The sequence below is a fragment of the Phaseolus vulgaris genome, chromosome 5 (assembly GCF_051622355.1).
Source record: "Phaseolus vulgaris cultivar YP4 chromosome 5, ASM5162235v1, whole genome shotgun sequence".
Lineage (NCBI taxonomy): Eukaryota > Viridiplantae > Streptophyta > Magnoliopsida > Fabales > Fabaceae > Phaseolus > Phaseolus vulgaris.
In genome coordinates, this window is record NC_143502.1 from 3422556 (window position 1) to 3442955 (window position 20400).

The 20400-nt window shown below is 29.6% G+C and overlaps 3 protein-coding genes across 3 annotated transcripts; 1 reads left to right on the forward strand and 2 right to left on the reverse strand.

The window, feature by feature from the left end:
- Nucleotides 1–2932: 2932 nt before the first annotated feature.
- On the reverse strand, nt 2933–6025 carry LOC137834864 (cinnamoyl-CoA reductase CAD2). The gene is made up of 6 exons (XM_068643087.2): nt 5768–6025; nt 5492–5661; nt 5217–5408; nt 4001–4163; nt 3575–3761; nt 2933–3213 (listed from the first exon to the last, which is right to left on the reverse strand). The coding sequence occupies exons 1-6, from the start codon at nt 5886–5888 to the stop codon at nt 3069–3071; spliced, it is 978 nt and encodes a 325-aa protein (XP_068499188.1). The 5' UTR covers nt 5889–6025; the 3' UTR covers nt 2933–3068.
- A 5672-nt stretch (nt 6026–11697) lies between these two features.
- LOC137834863 (cinnamoyl-CoA reductase CAD2) lies at nt 11698–13865 on the reverse strand. The gene is made up of 6 exons (XM_068643086.2): nt 13565–13865; nt 13296–13465; nt 13017–13208; nt 12618–12780; nt 12285–12471; nt 11698–12141 (listed from the first exon to the last, which is right to left on the reverse strand). The coding sequence occupies exons 1-6, from the start codon at nt 13683–13685 to the stop codon at nt 11997–11999; spliced, it is 978 nt and encodes a 325-aa protein (XP_068499187.1). The 5' UTR covers nt 13686–13865; the 3' UTR covers nt 11698–11996.
- Nucleotides 13866–17482: 3617 nt separating this feature from the next.
- Nucleotides 17483–19309, forward strand: LOC137834865 (cinnamoyl-CoA reductase CAD2). Its single transcript, XM_068643088.2, has 5 exons — nt 17483–17670; nt 17777–17946; nt 18022–18379; nt 18576–18762; nt 18907–19309. Exons 1-5 carry the CDS (start codon nt 17550–17552, stop codon nt 19049–19051), a joined length of 981 nt encoding a protein of 326 aa, XP_068499189.1. The 5' UTR covers nt 17483–17549; the 3' UTR covers nt 19052–19309.
- Nucleotides 19310–20400: the final 1091 nt, after the last annotated feature.

The window sequence follows — 20400 nt, forward strand, 5'->3', positions numbered from 1 at the left end:
TTACACAGAAACTTAAATTACACAGAAATTTAAAGCTAGAAACATAAACTACTTATAAACAGATACTACTTAAAGAAACTAAAACTATTTACTTAGCTTCTTGATTTCTGCGTAGATCTTAGGGTTTAGGGTTTACGTCTATCTCCAATTGCATATATTCCTATTGCTTCTAAATTTCCATTTCGATATGTTATTAGGGGAAGTGCTTTTTCATCGATATGATGTTTCTCGAACTCAGGAGCATAGTGACTCAGCTCTATCTCTATATTGGAAGTGTGTTCCATAAACACCAGAAGTGTGCTAGAAGTTTCTGGAGAATAACAGAAACTTTCATTTTTTTGGCACCAGTTAGTAGAACAATCCAGAACACCACCTTTTTTTTTTTGCTTCTACTTTAATTTAAATATAAAATATTACTTACATTACTTGTTTTAATTTAATAATAACGCTTATTTTAATACTTATTCTTTTAATAAAAAAATCATTTTGTTTATAATTTTAAAAAGTTTATATTTAAACTTTAACTATTTTTAATTCTAATCTATGTAATATTTTAAACAAAATATTAAGATGTCATTCACTAATGTTTAAAAATATTTTTAGTTTCCAAAAAATTTAGAAATTTTGCATTTAGATCCTAACATTTTTTAAACTTTTGGTTGCTTCTAATACATTATATGCATTGACATTATTTCATGATTAAAAACACATAATTTGCTGATGATAAAAAAATTGAAAAACTAAAAGAAATATCTACAGACATTTTAAAAATTACTTTAAAAAAATAATATAATAATAAGAACGGAGTATAAATAAATCTTTTCAAAGACTAAATACAAAAAATGTATAAACATTTTAAGAATAAAAAAATACATTAACAACTAGATACAAAGTTCGAAAATTTTTTAGAAATTAAAACATCTTTAAATCTTAAAAATATTAAGAAAATTAATATCTTTCCTAGATATATATTTAGAAATTAAAGGGGTCTAAATGAATTTTATTTAAAATTTATTGGATGCATGAGCAAAAGTGTATGAATTTCATTATACGCATCAACAAAGAGTATAAATTTTAATGTATGCATATGATTCAAGTTATAAAAGTTAAAAACATTTTTCCCAATATTACTGTTTGTTCTAACTCCTAATCAAATATATATATATATATATATATATATATATATATATTATTATCATATGATTATTTTACTTTATTCAATTTTAATAAATAAAATAGAAACTAACCAAGTCATTTAAAGTCAAGGCAAATGTTTTTCTAAATTATACATTTTCCTTTGCATGAATAAACCCACACAAATAATAAAATGATGATAATATATGTATTGTCTAATTACTGATGCCAAAAATCATTTTCACCTACAAAATCGATCTTTTAACCATTACTCCTCTCGGAGTTTTAATTTGATACAAATTTTTCCTGTCATATATCATTTTTTATATGCGACTGAATTAATTTTTTAAATCCAATTTTACTCTTGTTACGTATTTGTTTACAAATGTTAATATTCAGAAGTCACATAATTAATTATGAATATTGATATCCGGAAGTGTCAACTTTGCATATGGATATTGGCATTCGGAAGAGTCAGCTTTGTCTATGGATATTGGCATCCGGAAGTGTCAGTTTTACCTACGAATATTGGCATCCGGAACTAGCACTCTTTGACTACGGACATCTTTATCCAGAAGGCACCATCATGCTTCCGGATATACATATCCGGAAGCAAATCATCTTGAACTTTATGTTTGGGCAGTGTGATATTTTGCTACTTTTAATGGATTAAAACCATTAAACCAAACCAAACACTAATTTGATCATGCGCAAGGTCGACTACCAGTAAGGCATAGTAAGGCTTGCATGATTTGGTGTAGAAAATTTTACTTATCAGTATTCTTTTGTTCATTGCTAAGAGTTAAGATATCATGCATCAATTGACTCGTCCTTAGGTTTTGACGGAAGGAAGATCGTTTTGGCCTCTTGGAAAAAGGTTAGTGAGCCTCGCGATATCGGGGTATTGGAATTATGATCTAAGGATTTTTAACTTGGCTTTGTTAGGAAAGTGGATTTGAAGGTTGGGTTCGGATAAGAGTGGTTAAAAGGTTAAAAGACGACGGTTATTTTCAATTTTAAACGGCGCGCATTTGATGTACACGTAGTCTTAAATCCAATAGATAAGAATATGGCTATTTAGCCGCATTAGTAAATACGATTTATAAATGCGACTATTGTAAATAGCCGCATTCTTATTTAAAAAAATAAAAAAAATAAAAAACGCTAAATCCTAAACCTTAACCTAAACATTAAAATAAAAATTTAAAATTTAAAACACCATCAACCTTGTGCGTGAAAGGCAGCAACGACGACAACAGTGGAGGCAGCAACAGCAGCGGTAGCAGACGCGACAACAGAGACATAAACGACGGCGGCAGCAAACGCGAAGACAGCGACGGAGCAAAGCAAAAACCCACACAAGTAGTAACAAAATGCAATAAACACAAAGTAAGAGAAACGAAAAAATTTATAAACCATTAGTGAAGAAGAAAGAGAGCTCCAACGAACTTATAATGACACGAGAAGACAATGAAGCTCGCAAAAGAAGAGAGGAACACCATAACAAAAACGAAGAGAAAACGCAAAGCGCTAAGAAAAAGAAAGTATGAAAGTGTAAGTGACGCGCTTCAGAATTAGAGTAAAAAATGATTTAAGTATACGGCTATTACAAATAACCGCATTCGTAAATGAAGTTAAGTTTTTAATAAATTCTACTTTATTTCATTTAATATCTTTATTTATTAGGAAGAAATTGGATATTAACCATATGCTTTTAAGATGATAATGTCTATAAGACAATTGAGCTAAATTTAGATATTAAAATAAGAAAGTAGAGTATGAAAGCATAAGAGAAGTGTAAACCACACCAAGAATAACTTATTTCAGTCTGATTAAGTCTCATTTTACACTAAAATTTATTCATAAGCATGATCATAAGAGAAGCCAAGTGAACAACTAATAAAGGTTTCCACGTTTCTTGAAGGGTCACAAACTTAAAACTTGACGAAGTTCTTTTCCTTCAAGCTCTCCACAGTATCCTTGATGCTCACTTCCAAAGGAATATATTCAATCCCCAAGCTCTTTGCTTTTTCCTTCGAAACCTGAAATGCTGGATCATATGGCTTATCATCTACGCACCTGGTAATATTGTTCACAAAGTGAAACCATATTAGACGACTAACATATAACAAAAGGAAAAACTTACTTTACTAACAAACAAGATGGTTTAAACCTTCTGATAGAAGATTAGACGGTCTAATGTAAACAAACAGACTAGACTAGACTGTCTGCTGTTGAATTGAATAAACTGACCAGACTGTATGGTGTAAAACCGTCTACACCGATTTTATCACCAGTGCTGAATGCATTTCTGACACCAAATTCAGTTTTCAAGCAAGTAAATAAAGCACCAAATGGTAAGGTACAACAGATGCGGACTTATGTTCACGTTCTACATAATTGTTTGCAATCTTGAAACTACCAAAATAATTATACTCACTTCTCTGGAAGTTGCAATGTTGGGTACAGATCACGTAAAATCTTCACAACGTTTGAGAAGTGTGTCACTCTCTCAACTAGCAGATATCTTCCATTAGCTGAAGCACTCTCATACGCTAGAACATGGGCCATTGCAACATCTCTCACGTCCACCCATCCCAAAGTTATATTTTTAAATGTTGGCGAACCTAAATCGAGGAGATGGAACAGTTTCTTCAATTATCTAAGAATTGTTCAGCCAAGAATCATAACACAGGTTGTTGAAAAATCATAACATATTATTAGTCCTCTCTTTCATATTCCATTTTAATGTATGTTTTTTATTTGATCCATAACATTAACATAGTTTGAGTTGAAAAAAATTAATCAAGATGCAGGCAAATCAAATAATAGGCATTTTAGAGAATAACGTATAAACAGTAATTACCATCAACTAAATCTAAGACCATAGCAGAACTAGTGTTAAGTTCTGGTTGCAAGAGAGGTCCAACAACCAATGCCGGGTTCATTGTAACCAAGTCAATGTTGTTTTCTTTCACAAATTTCCAGGCAGCATCTTCGGCCAAAGTCTTTGAGAGGTTATACCATATCTAAAACATAAATTGGAAATAGCAAGAAATATGAAGAACAAGGTAACATAATATACATGACTAACTATAACACTTTGATGACTTTTGAATAAGTGAACAAGGAGTGCATAATCTCAAAATTACAACAAACATAATTTAGTCATAAGAAGCAATATCTAGTCTTCACATGGGATGCAACTAAAATAATTGTTGGTGTTTACTTATGCTTTGTTTAAGAAACCTACTACTCAGTATTTTTGTAGTTGTCCGCTATGCACCTCTATCCGGGATTTTAAACCATTGGCTTTAACATCAAAATTTAATAGGAAAAACATTAGCCATATTGCGGAAAGCTTTTGTGCACTAAGATGCTTTGGAAAGCAAAGAATAGAAGACATTCTCATATGAAAGTTATTGGTTGTGATCCTCGTGAGATACTTTGTTCGATTTTTTCATAAATGGTGTTAATTAAGCCAATGGTTTCTTTGAAGGATCTGACTCACATATATATGTGGAAGTAAAGAGCAATGTTGCATTTATATTTTTCTTTTAATATACGTATTGCAACTTCCAGAGAAGTGAGTATAATTAAAAAAAAAACTGGTTATACTTTTTAGGCCTTGTTATACCAACTACTACACTTTTTAAGTTTTTCAATTTATGACTAGTTCATACAGTTTGATATAACAACTCAAGATGCAATACATCTTATATGAGAACTATGATTTTCTTCTTTCTCTTGACTTTTGCAATATGGGGGATTGTTGTGAACTCTAAGTATTACAAAAGTCAAATAGTGAAACTAGTGAAGTGAGTATTACACTATGATTGTCAGTTTTACGCATGAAGTTATGGACCTCATTTTGGCGTTCCGTGCACGGTTCAATATTTTTAGACAGTTAGTGAATGCATAGCACAACGGTATATCTCAATCTTCAAAAACAATTAATTGTTATCTTCTAAAAAGCACAAAACTTGATCATACCAACTATTTGTGTGATTCTTCAAAGAAGTTTCATCTCGGTAATAAGGATTAACATGTAAAGAAAGTTTATTAGGGGAAACAGCACATACCCCATTTTCCTTACAGTATTCTGGGTCGGAATACCAAGTCTCGTCAACCACAACATCAGGGGTTTTAGGCCTGTAGTTGAACGAAACTGCAGCAATGGAAGAAGTTAAAACGACGCGTTTCAGCGTGGGCGACTTCACACACGATTTCAGAACATTCAGAGTCCCCTTCAAAGCTGGATCCAGCAACTCAACCTGAAATACATAAAGTAAAAACAAAATATTATACAGCCACAGATAAAAAGAATGCGCAAACGGAATTGCAAACGGGAACAAACCTGCGGGTCCTTGCTCTCGTGAAAAAAGGGAGAAGCAGTGTGAAACACAGCATGACAACCTTGAACGGCAGAGTCAAAGGAACCTTCTTCTAGAAGATTCGCCTTCACCAGATGCAATCTCTCCTTGGCACCATCAAGGTTAAGCAAATGATCTACCTTTTTGGGATCACCTGCACATCACATTTTATCCAATCTTTAATCTTCGAATGCATCACCATCAACACAAATAATCACCGAGAAAAACAAAAACTATAGAAGAAAAAAAAAAGCACATACTTAGGTTGCGAACAGTGGCCTTAACCGTGTAACCGCGTTGGAGAAGAAACTTGACGAGCCAGGAAGCGATGTAACCGGAGGCGCCGGTAACACACACTACTTGTCCAGCGCCGGTGCTCATTCTGGATTATCTTCTTCTGCTCTGATCTGAGTGTTGAAATGTGCTGTGTTGAGTCACTCTCAGACTGAGATTTTTATAAGAACCAAAGTGTTTTGAAAAGAGCGCTAGAAATGGATAAATAAATAGACATGCGAAAAACGCGTCCCACATCGATCAAGTTAAAATATAGTTCATCCTAAATTTGAGAATAATGTAAAGAAAACAATTTATTTTCCATTTATAGAAAAATACGAAAAATAATATTAAATATCATATAATAGTTATAAAGGGTTTATACTCCTAATTAGGCTGTGTTGAGTCTGTATACAAATGATGCACCGTGAGGTTAAAAAATTTTATGATATTTTTCTAATCTCTTAAAATTAATTTATTTGTATATTGAGTTTTAAAATATAGTGTTTATTTTTTTTACTTAAATAAATAAAATTAGGTTTTTAATATTTATAAAACAAATAAATTTAATATTTCTGATTCCTCTATATTAAAAATAATTAATTGTTTAGAAAGCGTTAAAATGATGATATAATATGGTATCCGCATGTGGAACAAAGAAAGATTTATACGATTTATAAAATGAATGTTTTTTTATCTATTTAGAAGTAAATTTTAATGGAACATAATTCATAAATTTTATACGAAACAAAAATATTAATTTTAATTTTTTTAGAAAAATATTATAAATAAAATTAAAATCTGAATTATTTTTTATGAGCTAAAAAGTTATTTATAAAAGAAAATTGTAATAATTAAAGTTCTCAACTTTTATATATATATATATATATAAATAAGTATATTATGAAACTAACAAGATTTAGAAACATATTAAAATAAATATTAATTGTATGTTTAATTGAGTGTTTGTGGACAAGTTCGTGTCTTTTATGCTTTCTCTCATTATCAAATTACTCAAATTTTAAAGAGTTTTGGGCTTACCTTTTGATAATTTTCAACTTACTTCCACCGTACGATCTTTCATTTTGATTGTGAGGTACGATAAAAAAAAAATGTAAATTATTTGTAGCATTTTTTTTTTAATTTTGTTTTATGAAATACATTGGCTTTGATTTTGTTAACACTCAATTTACTTGAAGTTCAATAAAAAAAATCTTTATCTTCTTTAGTTTGGATGATTGATAAGTAAAATTTTAATTTAAATATTTAAAGGTCTTTGTTTTGTCTATATAAACAATTCAAAAAGATATATACATATAAACATTTAATCACAATAAAATACAAACACATAAATTCACTTTTTTTTTCTTAGTAGACAATTATAAGATTGTTTGTCATAAAATGTTTCCAAATATGAATAAAATGGTTGATAAAGATAATGATTTGAACACTTAATTTTATATACAAAATATTTGATTGTTATAAGTTGTTGTCCAAATTCGTGTTAAGAACTCATATTGTCTACTATTTGTCAAAAGACTCATAGATGGTCTAGTAATATTAGACTTTGTGGAACCTAGAGGACTAGACTATCTTAGGTGTCAACACATCAATCTTGATTCCACATAGAGTTTGGACTGACTCAATACGCCCATCAGTCGACAAACACCTAGTAAATGAAAAAAACACTTTCACGGTTTAAATAGAAAGATTTACACGCGATAGGAATAGAAACAATTGGAGATAAACGTACAATTTAAAAAAAATCAAAGAAGCTGAATAAATCTTTAGGTTTCTAGTTTATATAAGTTTCTAATGTGTAAGTTTTGTTTTGCAAATTCTGTGTAAGTTTCTACAAAAATAAATTTAAATAATTATAATTTTTCAGATAATATTTTTAATATAATAATTAAATACTTTTTTTCTAAAATTTATTTATATTTAATATTTTTTTAAAGGCGTTAATTAAGTCAAAATAACATTAAAAGCCGATTGACTAATTTGTGGAAAAAGAAAAGTAAGAAATTTTCAATTATTTCGTTTATAAAACCATTTTAAAAGTAGAAAAAGTAATTAAAATAATTGTTTTAAATAATCAGATAATTAAATTAATTGTGTATAATTATGTACAATATTGTACGTACAATAATTGCATACCATAATTATATTTAATTTTATAATTATTATTTCCTTAATACCTTTGGCTATCTCGTTCAAAGTTGTCACACTTGTTCTACTTTAATATTTGATATTTATGTTGCACATTTCTTGGATTACTCATATCTCATATATCTCTTGTCCTACAACACATTCCTCTTCACCATCATTTCCATACCCAAGTCTTCTCGTATCTTCTATATCTCTTATCCTACAACACTCCTCTTTCACACCCAAGTCTTCTTCTTTTTGTCACCTATGACCGAAAATTCATCGAGCAACACGCAACTGAAGCAAAACTCGCAGTTCGATATAAGAACTTGACTTTCCAACATAGAGGTCGAACTAGTTCAATACGTCCATCAATTCGAGAAACACCTAGCAGATGAAAAAACACTTTCACGATTGAAATGGGAAAATTTAGAAGCGATAGGAATAAAATCAATTGGAGATAAACGTTAAAATTTACAAAGAAATCAAGAAGCTGAATAAATATTGTAGTTTCTAGTTTATATAAGTTTCTAGTTTCGCAAATACTGTGTAAGTTCTGTTTTATAATTTCTGTTTGTAAATTATGTTTTGTAAATTTTGTGCAAGTTTCTATAAAAATAAATTTAAATAATGATAATTTTTTAGTATATGATATACTATCTAATCTTTTTAATATAATAATTAAATATTTTTTTTCTAAAATTTATTTATATTTAATAATTTTTTAAAAGCATTAATTAAGTCAAAATAATAAAAGCCGATATAAACAGCATAAAATAAGACTAATTTGTGAAAAAAGAAAAATAATTTTTTTTTAAATTATTTTGTCTAGAAAACCATTTTAAAAGTAAAAGAAGTAATTAAAATAATTATTTTAAATAATCAGATAATTAAATTAATTGTGTAAAATATTGTACATATAATAATTGTGTTTAATTTGAAAATTATTATATTTTCTTAATTTGACTCTACTGTTCAAGGTGATTCAAGGTTGTGACGCTTGTTTTCAATATTTATCTACTGTAACTTTACACTTATTGGGTTGCTCATATCTCTTATCCTACGGCACACTCCTTTTCACCATCATTTTCACATCCAAGTCTTTTTCTTCCGTTACCTGTGGCCGAAAATTCATCGAGTAACTCGCAGCCGGAGCAAAACTCACAGTTCGATATAAGGACTTGGCTTTCCAACATAAAGGTTGGACTGGCTCATTACGTCCATCAGTTTGAGAAATACCTAATAGCTGAAAAAGCACTTTCACTATTGAAATAGGAATATTTACACGCGGGCATTAATTGAAGATAAATGTAAAATTAACAATGTGTAGAAGTATGTTTCAGATTCTTTTGAGAGCAGGCATATATTTTTCATAACTGATTTAAAAGAATTTGTTTTTTATTTTTATATCATAATAAAAATTTATACAATAAATTTGAGTTTTAGAAAATTATTGTATTTATACCTTTTAAAATTGTGTTATAGAACCATGCTAGAATTTTCAAAAATCCAATAAATATTTATTGAATTTAACACTTCACCGATAAGTGTCCTACGAGTGTTTACGAGTGTCGACACCAATACGTGTGTCCGACACAGATACGCCATTTAAGAGAGTGTCTGAACCTTATACATCAAAATTCCAAAAATTTTATACCATCAGATTATAATTCTCAATATTATTATTTTAATATTTTTTATATTATTAAATATAAATTTATTTTTTATTACCACATAACAATATATATAACTTTAGCTCTAAAAGCTATAAAACTATTATTTTCCAAATCAAAACATGAAAAGCCTAGAGGCAATATTTCAGAATCTTTTTCAATTAAATTGTTTGGAAGTGATGCCTTAACTGTAGCTGTTAATAATTTATTATGCTAGTAATTTCGTGCCTAGATGTTCATGTCCGTACATACTCATTTTAATACTTTTTATCTTTTCATAGTTTCTAATAAACTCATATCCTCGTAAAAAAAACCTCACGTGTGTCAATTAGTATATTTATAGAATATCAAATTATAAATAAATTGGAATGTCGGTGATTTTATTAGAGAAAATACTGACAGGTCCAAGTTATTTTTGTTACAATAAAGTATATAAAAATAAATTTTTGATACACGTAGTTGCTTCAGTTGATATTAGTAGATGCATACTTACTTGTTTATGTATATTTGTTTTATAGGTTTTAACTTTTATGTAATAAAATATTGTTTTTGGTATTTCATTTTACAACCTTAATATATTAATGCTTATACTTTCTCTAACCATCAAGACAATTTTACAAAAATTGTCAATATCATAATATGTATTAAAGAATAAGGTGTTAACATTACTTTATGTCTACAACCTTCTAGAAATAACAATTTATCATTTCTACATATTTTTGTACGTAGTCAATCAATTTCGTATACTTATATAAAACTAATAAATTATATTTTCGTATACTTAGATTAATAAATTATGTTATCAAAATATTTATTCATATAAAAAATATAAATATGTATTTAATGTCGTGGACATATAAGTTATGTTAGTATTAGAATGTTCCTTCAAATAGAAATATACATTTAATGTTTTATGAATAACATTTATTACAACCATTAAATCTATAAGGACAAACGCAATTATAAAACGAAATAATTCCTTTTGTCTTACAATATCAAACGGCAATGACACAACTCTATTTATATAGAAGATATTTAAAAAAAAAAAAGTTGAAAATTTACACAAACTTACAAAGTTATAAACAAATATGAATGAAGTTGAAATATTAAGCGTGTTCTTTAGCAATCTAAATAGTGAACTTTATCTTGTATAACACTTATTTTAGTGAATAATTATATAATTGTTTGATCACATTATATTGTAACCAAATATTTATCAGGAGTGATTGTGTTTTAAACAATTTTCAGTCTTAATTAAGAACTATTGTGATTCAAGTATTTTTATCGGAATGATTGTGTTCCAAACAATTTTCAGTCTTAGTTAAGAACTGTTGTGATTCAAACAATATTTAGTTTTAACCAATATTATGTTCAAACAATACTCAATCTTAATTAATAGTGACTATTTAATTGCTCAAACAATATTCAGTTTTAATCATATTCAAAGAGTCTTAACTAATAGTGACTATTTTTCAAATGATACTTGGTTGCTGAGTCACAAGTGATTATATTTTAAACAATACTTGATTGGTTGTTTAATAAATAATAATTGCATTCCAAATAATACTTCCACTACTCGATTTTTTAATTTAGATAATATCTAAAAAATATTATTTAAAATAATATCTTTAATTTTAGTCAACAATTTAAATAACGCTTTCTTTTATTTTTTTCTATCACTACTAAAAATTATCAAATAAAAATTATTTTTTAAAGATAAAATGTAAAAATAATTAATTACTATATTAACTAAATTAGAGATTATTTTAAAAATTAAAAAATATTTAATTTTTAAATTAATTTCTATTATTATTAAATATATTTTAGTTTACATAGTAACTAATTTAAAGTTTACATCCCAATTAAAAGTTTACATTACCCTTTTGTATATTACAGTGCTAAAAAGTGAAACCTCGATATAACCACCAAAACAGACTTCATGAAAACTGCACATCATATCTTTGAGGACTTTCGTCAAACAATTAACAGACATTGGTATTTAATTATAATAATATTAATAAATAATGATATATTTTTATAATTTTTTACATATTTTAATTTTTATAATTTAGTGATTATTCTTCATTATAATAATATTTATATCAAACATTTTAATTTTATTTATTATTTTCATTATCTTAAAAAAAATCTAAACACAATCAAAATATTCAAACGGTATATTATACAACAAGGACACAAACTCTACTAGGACAACCAAGCTTGAAACTTAGTTCTCACTCGTACACACTACACCAAGAATAACTTATATCAGAACTTACATCTTCTGATTTAAGTCTTATTTTACAGTAAATTTATTCATAAGCATCACCATAAGAAGCCAAACTAAGAACAAAGAAGGTTTCCACTGTTTCTTTAAGGGTAACACAACAACACCTTAAAGTTTGAGAAAGTTCTTTTCCTTCAAGCTTTCCACAGTATCCTTGAGGCTCACTTCCAAAGGAGTAAATTCAAGCCCCAAGCTCTTTGCTTTTTCCTTCGAAACCTGGAATATTGGCACATATGGCTTATCATCTTCACACCTGGTAATATTGTTGACACAGTGAAACGGTTTTAGAAATATCAGAACAACAAAAACTCCATCAAATTACTTATGATTATACAATGCAAAACAAAAACAAGACCATGTTGACAATTTTGATACTATAAAAAGAATTATACTCACTTCTCTGGAATTTGCAATGTTGGGTACAAATCACGTAAAATCTTGACAACCTCTGAGAAGTGTGCGACTCTATCAACTAGTAAATATCTTCCATTAGCTGAAGCACTCTCATATGCTAGAATATGGGCCATTGCAACATCTCTCACGTCCACCCATCCCACAATATCATTTTTAAATGTTTGCGCACCTGCATCAAGGCCATAGAGTTTCTTCAATCATCTAAGAATTGTGCAGTCAAAAGTCATAACAGAGTTTAAATTTTCAAAAAATTACATAGATGCAGACAAAGCAAATAATAGAAACCTTGCAGCATAATGAATAAATAGTAATTACCATTAACCAAATTCAAAACTACAGAAGCGCTGGTGTTAAGCTCTGGTTGCAAGAGAGGTCCAGAAACCAATGCCGGGTTCACTGTAACCAAGTCAATATTGTTTTCTTTCACAAATTTCCAGGCAGCATCTTCGGCCAAAGTCTTTGAAAGGTTATACCATAACTAAAACATAAGAAAAACAAGGAATGTGAAAAACAGGGTAACATGACAAATTATAACACTTTGTTGACATTTCAATAAATATAAGTATTACAGTTCAGTAGTTATTGTGTAATCAGTGTTCAGAGGCAATTAATTGTTATCTTTTAAGAAGCATATCTACTATTTGTGTGGTTCACCAATGATGTTTAATCTCGGTAGTAAGGATTAACAAGTTGATTAGGGGAAACAGCACATACCCCATTTTCCTTACAATATTCAGGATCGGAATACCAAGTCTCGTCAACCACAACATCAGGGGTTTTAGGCCTGTAGTTGAACGAAACTGCAGCAATGGAAGAAGTTAAAACGACACGTTTCAGCGTGGGCGAGTTCACACACGATTTCAGAACATTCAGAGTCCCCTTCAAAGCTGGATCCAACAACTCAGTCTAAAATACACAAAGTAAAATCAAAATATTACAATCCACAGATAAAAAAAAATGCACAAATCGAATTGCAATGCAAACGAAACAAACCTGCGGATCTTTGGCATTGTTGAAAAAGGGAGAAGCAGTATGAAATACAGCGTGAGAACCTTCAACGGCAGCGTCAAAGGAACCTTCTTCTAGAAGATTCGCCTTCACGAGATGCAACCTCTCCTTGGCACCTTCAAGGTTAAGCAAGTGATCAACCTTACTGGAATTATCTGCACATCACAAATTATCCAATCTTTAGTAATACATCACCATCTTCACAAATAATCACCAAGGACAAAAAAAACCTATAGAAGAAAAAAAGCACATACTTGGGTCGCGAACAGTGGCCTTAACAGTGTAACCGCGTTGGAGGAGAAACTTGACGAGCCAGGAAGCGATGAAACCGGAGGCGCCGGTAACACACACTACTTGTCCGGCGCCGGTGCTCATTTCTGGATTATCTTCTGCGAGCTGATTCTGTGTTGAGTGTTATGTTATGATGTGTTAACTGAATCTGAAAGTGGCGTTTTAAAAGAAATGGAGAAAGTTAGAGTGCGTTTTCCATTAGAAAAAGTGTTAGTTGGATATGGTTACTACATGGTTCTAGAGATACAAAAAAAAAAAAGGAGTGGCTTCCAGAACCTAACTTGTCTTTATCTCCACTTAGGAAAATGTCGGTACACTGTTATTTCTCTTTCAAGTTGAAATTCGAATTCCATATATTATTATTTTATTATAATACTTTATTATTTTTAATATGTATTTTATTATAAAAGATCATAATTAAGTGATTCTGGATGAAAAATAGATTGTCAAAGAGATATTTTCAATCTAGATTAGGCCCATCAACTTTATTGTCTTGATGTATCAAAATTTGTTATTGAAGTGGATTGGGAGTAATTTAGAAGAAAAAGTGTAAAAAAAAATAGGTTGTTTGAATTGAAGTAAGTAGATTTAATATGTAGAGAGGATTTATTAAGGTTTTTGTGATGTGATGATGATGATGATTGTTGGAAAAATTTTAATTTTTAAAAAAATTAAAAGGTAAGTTTACATATTGTTATGTTTAAAAGTATTTAAATAATAAAATATGTGATATTTTTAAGTGGATTTAAGTTAATTATTTTTAATTATTTCTAGTTAAATAATTCTTTTTTATATTTTAATTTTCTATAATTAAAACATTATTTTTCATAATTTTATAAGAATTTAGTTAAAAAATACGAATTGGTCAAATTGTTTGAAAAAAATAATAAATAAAAAAAAAATATTTTAGTATTATAATTATAAAAATTTAATTAAAATACATTTGTATATTAAGTTTAAATAATAATATTATTTTTATACTTATTTGTTATAATTAATATATTTATTATTATATATATTTATTTTTATTATATTATTATTATTATTTAATAAGTTTATTTAATCATTATTAATTTTTATTTTTATTCATTATTATTTTAAAATTTTATTTTAATTAATATTATTATTTATAATTATATTAGTATTTTATAAATTAATTTTAATTATTATTATTATTATTTAAAAAATTTAATACACAAAAAAAACACATTGAAACGAGTCATTTTAAAACAATTTAAGTGCAATTTCTGAATAAAGCGTTTGACTCCATTAAAAAGAAAAAAACAAAATTACACTGTGCAAAGGTTCAGGAGTGACATAACTTTTGCGTGATCTACGTGATCTACGTGATCTACGTGATCTACGTGACGTTCATAAGCTACTTTCTCAAAACAAACACTCAACTCACCTTCCTTCTATCCGTCAAAATAGTGAAACTGTGAAAACAAACATAATGTGCAAGTGTGTCTGAATTCAAACATTTAAAGTAAAGTGTTGAAAGAAAGGAAAAGGAAATTTATTTGTGAATTCACACACCATACCATATATGCATAATAATGTTGTAATCAAAATAAGTTTAATTATCATTAAAAAACTATTAAATAAAAACTAATTTTATAAATAAAAATAATTAATTGTTATATTAATTAAATTAGAGATATTTTAGAAAGTAAATTTTTATTTATTTATAAATTAGATTTTATTATTGATAAATAATTCCTAAATTGATATCTAATTAACTACCAAGTTTTTGTTACCAAATTTAAATAATTGGTAGTTAAAACTTTGGTAGCATACCAATTTATAAACTATTTAAGAATAATAAGAATTAATTTAAAAAAAAAGTCTCTAAAATAGTATCTAATTTAATTATTATAACAATTAATTATTTTTAATCTCTAAAATTGATTTCTATTTCATAATTTTCTAGTAGTGTATATATTAATATATTTTAAAGATAATTTATAATATAATTTTTTTAAAATATTTTAATGTGAAAAAAAATTTAAAAATATAATTAAAGTTAAAAGCAAATTTAAATTAAAACAGAAAATTATTATAAAATTTTAGTAAATAAAAGTATTATATTTCATATGAAATAAAGTATCAAAATTTAATTTATTTTATCTTATCTTATTTCTTATTTTAATATTTTTATTTTAATCATTTTAATAATATATATTAAAAAAATATTAAATTTATTTTGTTTTGTTTTATTAATTACTTTGATTATTCATTTACTAAATTAATAAATATATTTATAAATATTTAGTTACTATATTAATAGCAATTTAAAAATATATAATAAAACTAATTTAAAATTTAATCAATTAAATTTAATTAATTTGCTTACAAAAATAATTTTTAAACATCGAAACGAGTTATTTTATGTGCTCGTCCGGTCAATTGTGTCATCATAACGCTCCCTATTGAAGCCCTTCCACTTGTTTGACAATGGTACCCCGATTATGGAATCGGTAAAAGGATGCCGACAGACCGAATCGAGGATTCTGGTCGTTAGGGCTGACTTGTTCGGGTAGGAATCACCATCCTTCTCTAGAGTGTGGACCTTGTCCTTCGGCCCCTCAATAGTCTTGGGATCGGTGGGAGTGGTGAAGGACCTGCCGACAAGGTTGGTCGGTCCAGCAGATGGTCTCCTTCCCTGAGCTTCTTCTTCATCTTTTCATTCTCCTCTCAGAGAGCTAGGATCTCATCTTGATTCTTCCATGCGATCTCCTCATTCATCTCACATCCCTCGTTATAGCGACATCAATAGTGTCATAAGCTTAACTTCGGTCATTCTCTCACTTGTCATGCTTCAGGTTGATACCATCTACTTTCTTCTTAACACGAATTCTCTCGGTCCCATGGTGAGCGCCAATTGTTCTCGAACGGGGTTAGGACCCAAAGAACTATTGAGATTGCTCCTCTCCTTCCTTGGTTGGTTGGTCGGATAACACTTCACTTCCTCTCCAAGCAAGTTCTTTCCTTCCTTCTACTCGTTCCACCTCTTGGTCTCCTTGTAGCCCAGACTCGGATGGTACCTGCAAAAAGCACTCCGAAGCTCATGTTTAGTATTTGACACTCGGTAGTCAGAGCACTGTATGATGACGTATGTGATTCTTGAAATCTTTGCTATTTATATTATTTTAGTGGGTATTTCTTATTGGGTCAAATTAGAAGGTTTGGATCATGTTTAAAAATACATTACCTAACTTTTAACCTTTAATTAACTCGATTAACTCTGCTTGAGCGTAATTGAATTTGTGGCTTGGTTTGCCCATTGATGGGGACCGAGGCATGGTATCGGTCAACCCATTGATGGGGGAGACGTACAAGTCATTTGTACGAGTCTCTATCAAAATATTTAAATTTGTTTGTTTTATTAATAATAAAAACCTTTTTTTTTTAATTTCTTTATGTAAAAAAAATAAACACTATATAAAAAAAAATTGTTTAAAGAGATTAGAAAAAATATATACAAAATGTTAACATCACCGGTGCATAATTTCTGTCTAGACTCAACACAGCCTATATAGAAGTATAAATCTTTATAACTATTATATGATATTTAATATTATTTTTCGTATTTTTCTATAAAGGAAAAAAAATAGTTTTCTTTACATGATTCTGAAATTTAGGATGAACTATATTTTAACTTGGGTCTGGGTAGCGTTCTGCGCGTGTCTATTTATTTACGAAAAATGATACTTGGCCTCTGAAAAAGCAAAACACGTTCATCTACAAAAATGATACTTTGAAACTGAAAAAGCAAAACACATTCATTCCACAAACCATTATAATACTACAATAATATTTTTTTTCGAGCCATGTGTTGTTCCCATCAACACTTTGGTGCTTATAAAATCTGAGTTTGAGATTGAGTGAACACACCATAACATAACACTCAACACAGAATCAGCTCAGAGCAGAAGAACATAAACCAGAATGAGCACCGGCGCCGGAGAAGTAGTGTGTGTTACCGGCGCCTCCGGTTTCATCGCTTCCTGGCTCGTGAAGTTTCTCCTCCAACGCGGTTACACTGTTAAGGCCACTGTTCGCGACCTAAGTATGTGTTTTTCTTCTTCTATATTACTTTTTCTTTTCCTCTCTCAATATTTTCTATATTACATTTTCGAAAATTAATTAAAGATTGGATAATTTGTGATGTGCAGGTGATCCAAAAAAGGTTGATCACTTGTTTAACCTTGATGGTGCGAAGGAGAGATTGACTCTCATCAAGGCGAATCTTCTAGAAGAAGGTTCCTTTGACTATGCTGTTCAAGGTTGTCATGCTGTGTTTCACACTGCTTCTCCCTTTTTTTTCATTGCCAAGGACCCGCAGGTTTGTTTGGTTTCAAATTCCATTTGAGCATTATCTGTGGCTATATATATTTTGTTTTTACTTTATCTATTTCAGGCTGAGTTGCTGGATCCAGCTTTGAAGGGGACTCTGAATGTTCTGAAATCGTGCGTGAACTCGCCCACGCTGAAACGCGTCGTTTTAACTTCTTCTATTGCTGCAGTTGCGAACAAAGAAAGCCCTAATAAAACCCCTGATGTAGTGGTTGACGAGACTTGGTTTTCCGACCCGGAATTCTTGAGGAGAACGGAGGGATGGTATGACCTTTCAAAGACATTGGCAGAAGAGGCTGCGTGGAAATTTGCAAAGGAAAACAATATTGATTTGGTTACAATAAACCCAGCATTGGTTAGTGGACCTCTCTTGCAACCAGTTCTTAACACCAGTGCTGCTGCAGTTCTAAATTTTGTTAATGGTAATTACTATTTTTACATTATTATATATGCTCTCAATTTTCTACTTTTTCCTTTTTCTGCATCTTCATTTCACAATCTAATATTTTTTTTTAACTCAAACTATGTTATGGGTCATTTTCAACTCAAACTATGTTATGATTTTTAGCTGCACAATTCTTAGATAATTGAAGAAAGTGTTGCATGGCCTTGATACAGGTTCTCCAACATTTAAAAATGTAAGTGTGGGATGGATCGACGTGAGAGATGTTGCAAATGCCCATATTCTAGCATATGAGAATGCTTCAGCTAATGGAAGATATTTACTGGTTGAGAGAGTGGAACATCACTCAAATGCTGTCAAGATCTTGCGTGATTTGTTCCCAACAATACAACTTCCAGAGAAGTGAGTATAACTATTTTCATCATAGTTTCAAGATTGCACACCATTCATATAACTTTGTTACGTGTTTGTAAATTATAAATAGTTCATGTTCTTGTTGTTCTGATTTTTCTAATACCCTTTTACTCTATCAACAACACATTACAGGTGTATAGACGATAAGCCATATCCAGCAATATACCAGGTTTCGAAGGAAAAAGCAAAAAGCTTGGGGCTTGAATATACTCCTTTGGAAGTGAGCCTGAAGGATACTGTGGAAAGCTTGAAGGAAAAGAAGTTTACCCCATTTTAAGTTGTTACCCTTCAAGAATGGAAACCTTCTTTACTTATTCACTTGCTTCTTATGCTTATGCTTATGAATAAATTTGTTGTGAAATAACACTTAAATTAGAACTAGTAAGAACTGAAATAAGTTATTCATAGTGTGACTTAAAAAGAATAGATTGACATAATTCAAGGTAATATATTGTTCAAATTATTGTTATATGCTTTCTATGCTTATTTTAATATTATGAAACTCTTAATGAACGTGGTGAGTTACTTTGCGTCACTAGTTTTTTTTATCAGTAATAAAAAATAAAGAAATGGGAACCACTTCAGGGGTGGTCCAACCCTTATACATGAAGAGCTAGCACCTTACCAACCTTCAACCAAGGAACACCGTCCAACTTAAATAAGGAACAACCAAATCAATTCAAGAAAACATTAAACAACTAGCCTCATACAATCCACTGGATTCAAAACCTAGTTGAGGTACATAAAGAAATTACAATAGGACTTTGCAAAAATCCAAGACCAAACATTTACCTGTACCAGTGCAAATACCTCGAGCGCATCTATCACGCCCCTGTCGAAGGTCACCGAGTTCCCATGTCTCCAAATTTCACTCACAACACCAACCCAAATCGCATCCCAAACGTCATTAACCACATCAGAAGTCGAATACAACCTGAATTGTTGGAAGTTTACCAAAGGGTCCTTGTGAATAACAAACGACACTCCAAGCCACTCAAAACAAAGACACCACATCCGCCAGGTAAACTCGCAGAAAACAGATGACAGGACGACTCTTCCACCTTCCCACACAAACCACACACCAGATTCTCTACCACCACCCCTCGCCTTTTCAAATTTACCCTAGTAACAATCTTATTCTCCATCACCCTCCAAACAGTGACCAAAGCGGAAGGCAAAGCTTTGCACCTCCACAACTTACTGTAAACTGGAGAAACCTCCCCAACTCTATCCTTCCTAACCAGAAAATAGGATAAGTTATCCGTAAAAGTATGAAACCCTAAACCCTTCCTAACTTTCCATCACCAGTGAGATAGATTCAGAGCTAAACTACACGTGATTAATATGCATGATTCCATTACACGTGATTAATATGCATGATTCCATTACACGTGATTAATATATTGTTGTAGTTAATAAATGGTACAAATATCATATAATATTTATAAAGATTTATTCTTCAAATTAAGTTGGGGTGAGTTTAAACATAAATGATATACTATTTAATATTAGAATTTGGTATAATATTTCATCTAGAGTATTTTACTTTCTTTTATCTAATAAAAATAGGATTCAATTATGATTTTATAATTATAAAATGAAAGTTTTTGATATTGACTCTTATAA

Coding starts and splice junctions, on each gene's coding strand:
- LOC137834864 (XM_068643087.2), bottom strand. CDS start 5,888: ATGAGCACCGGCGCTGGACAAGTAGTGTGTGTTACCGGCGCCTCCGGT. Junction 5,662..5,767: donor GGCCACTGTTCGCAACCTAA/GTATGTGCTTTT, acceptor TGTGATGTGCAG/GTGATCCCAAAAAGGTAGAT. Junction 4,164..5,216: donor AATACTGTAAGGAAAATGGG/GTATGTGCTGTT, acceptor TTTATGTTTTAG/ATATGGTATAACCTCTCAAA.
- LOC137834863 (XM_068643086.2), bottom strand. CDS start 13,685: ATGAGCACCGGCGCCGGACAAGTAGTGTGTGTTACCGGCGCCTCCGGT. Junction 13,209..13,295: donor ACAATGCCAAAGATCCGCAG/GTTTGTTTCGTT, acceptor TGTGTATTTTAG/ACTGAGTTGTTGGATCCAGC. Junction 12,781..13,016: donor AATATTGTAAGGAAAATGGG/GTATGTGCTGTT, acceptor CTTATGTTTTAG/TTATGGTATAACCTTTCAAA.
- LOC137834865 (XM_068643088.2), top strand. CDS start 17,550: ATGAGCACCGGCGCCGGAGAAGTAGTGTGTGTTACCGGCGCCTCCGGT. Junction 17,671..17,776: donor GGCCACTGTTCGCGACCTAA/GTATGTGTTTTT, acceptor TGTGATGTGCAG/GTGATCCAAAAAAGGTTGAT. Junction 17,947..18,021: donor TCATTGCCAAGGACCCGCAG/GTTTGTTTGGTT, acceptor TATCTATTTCAG/GCTGAGTTGCTGGATCCAGC.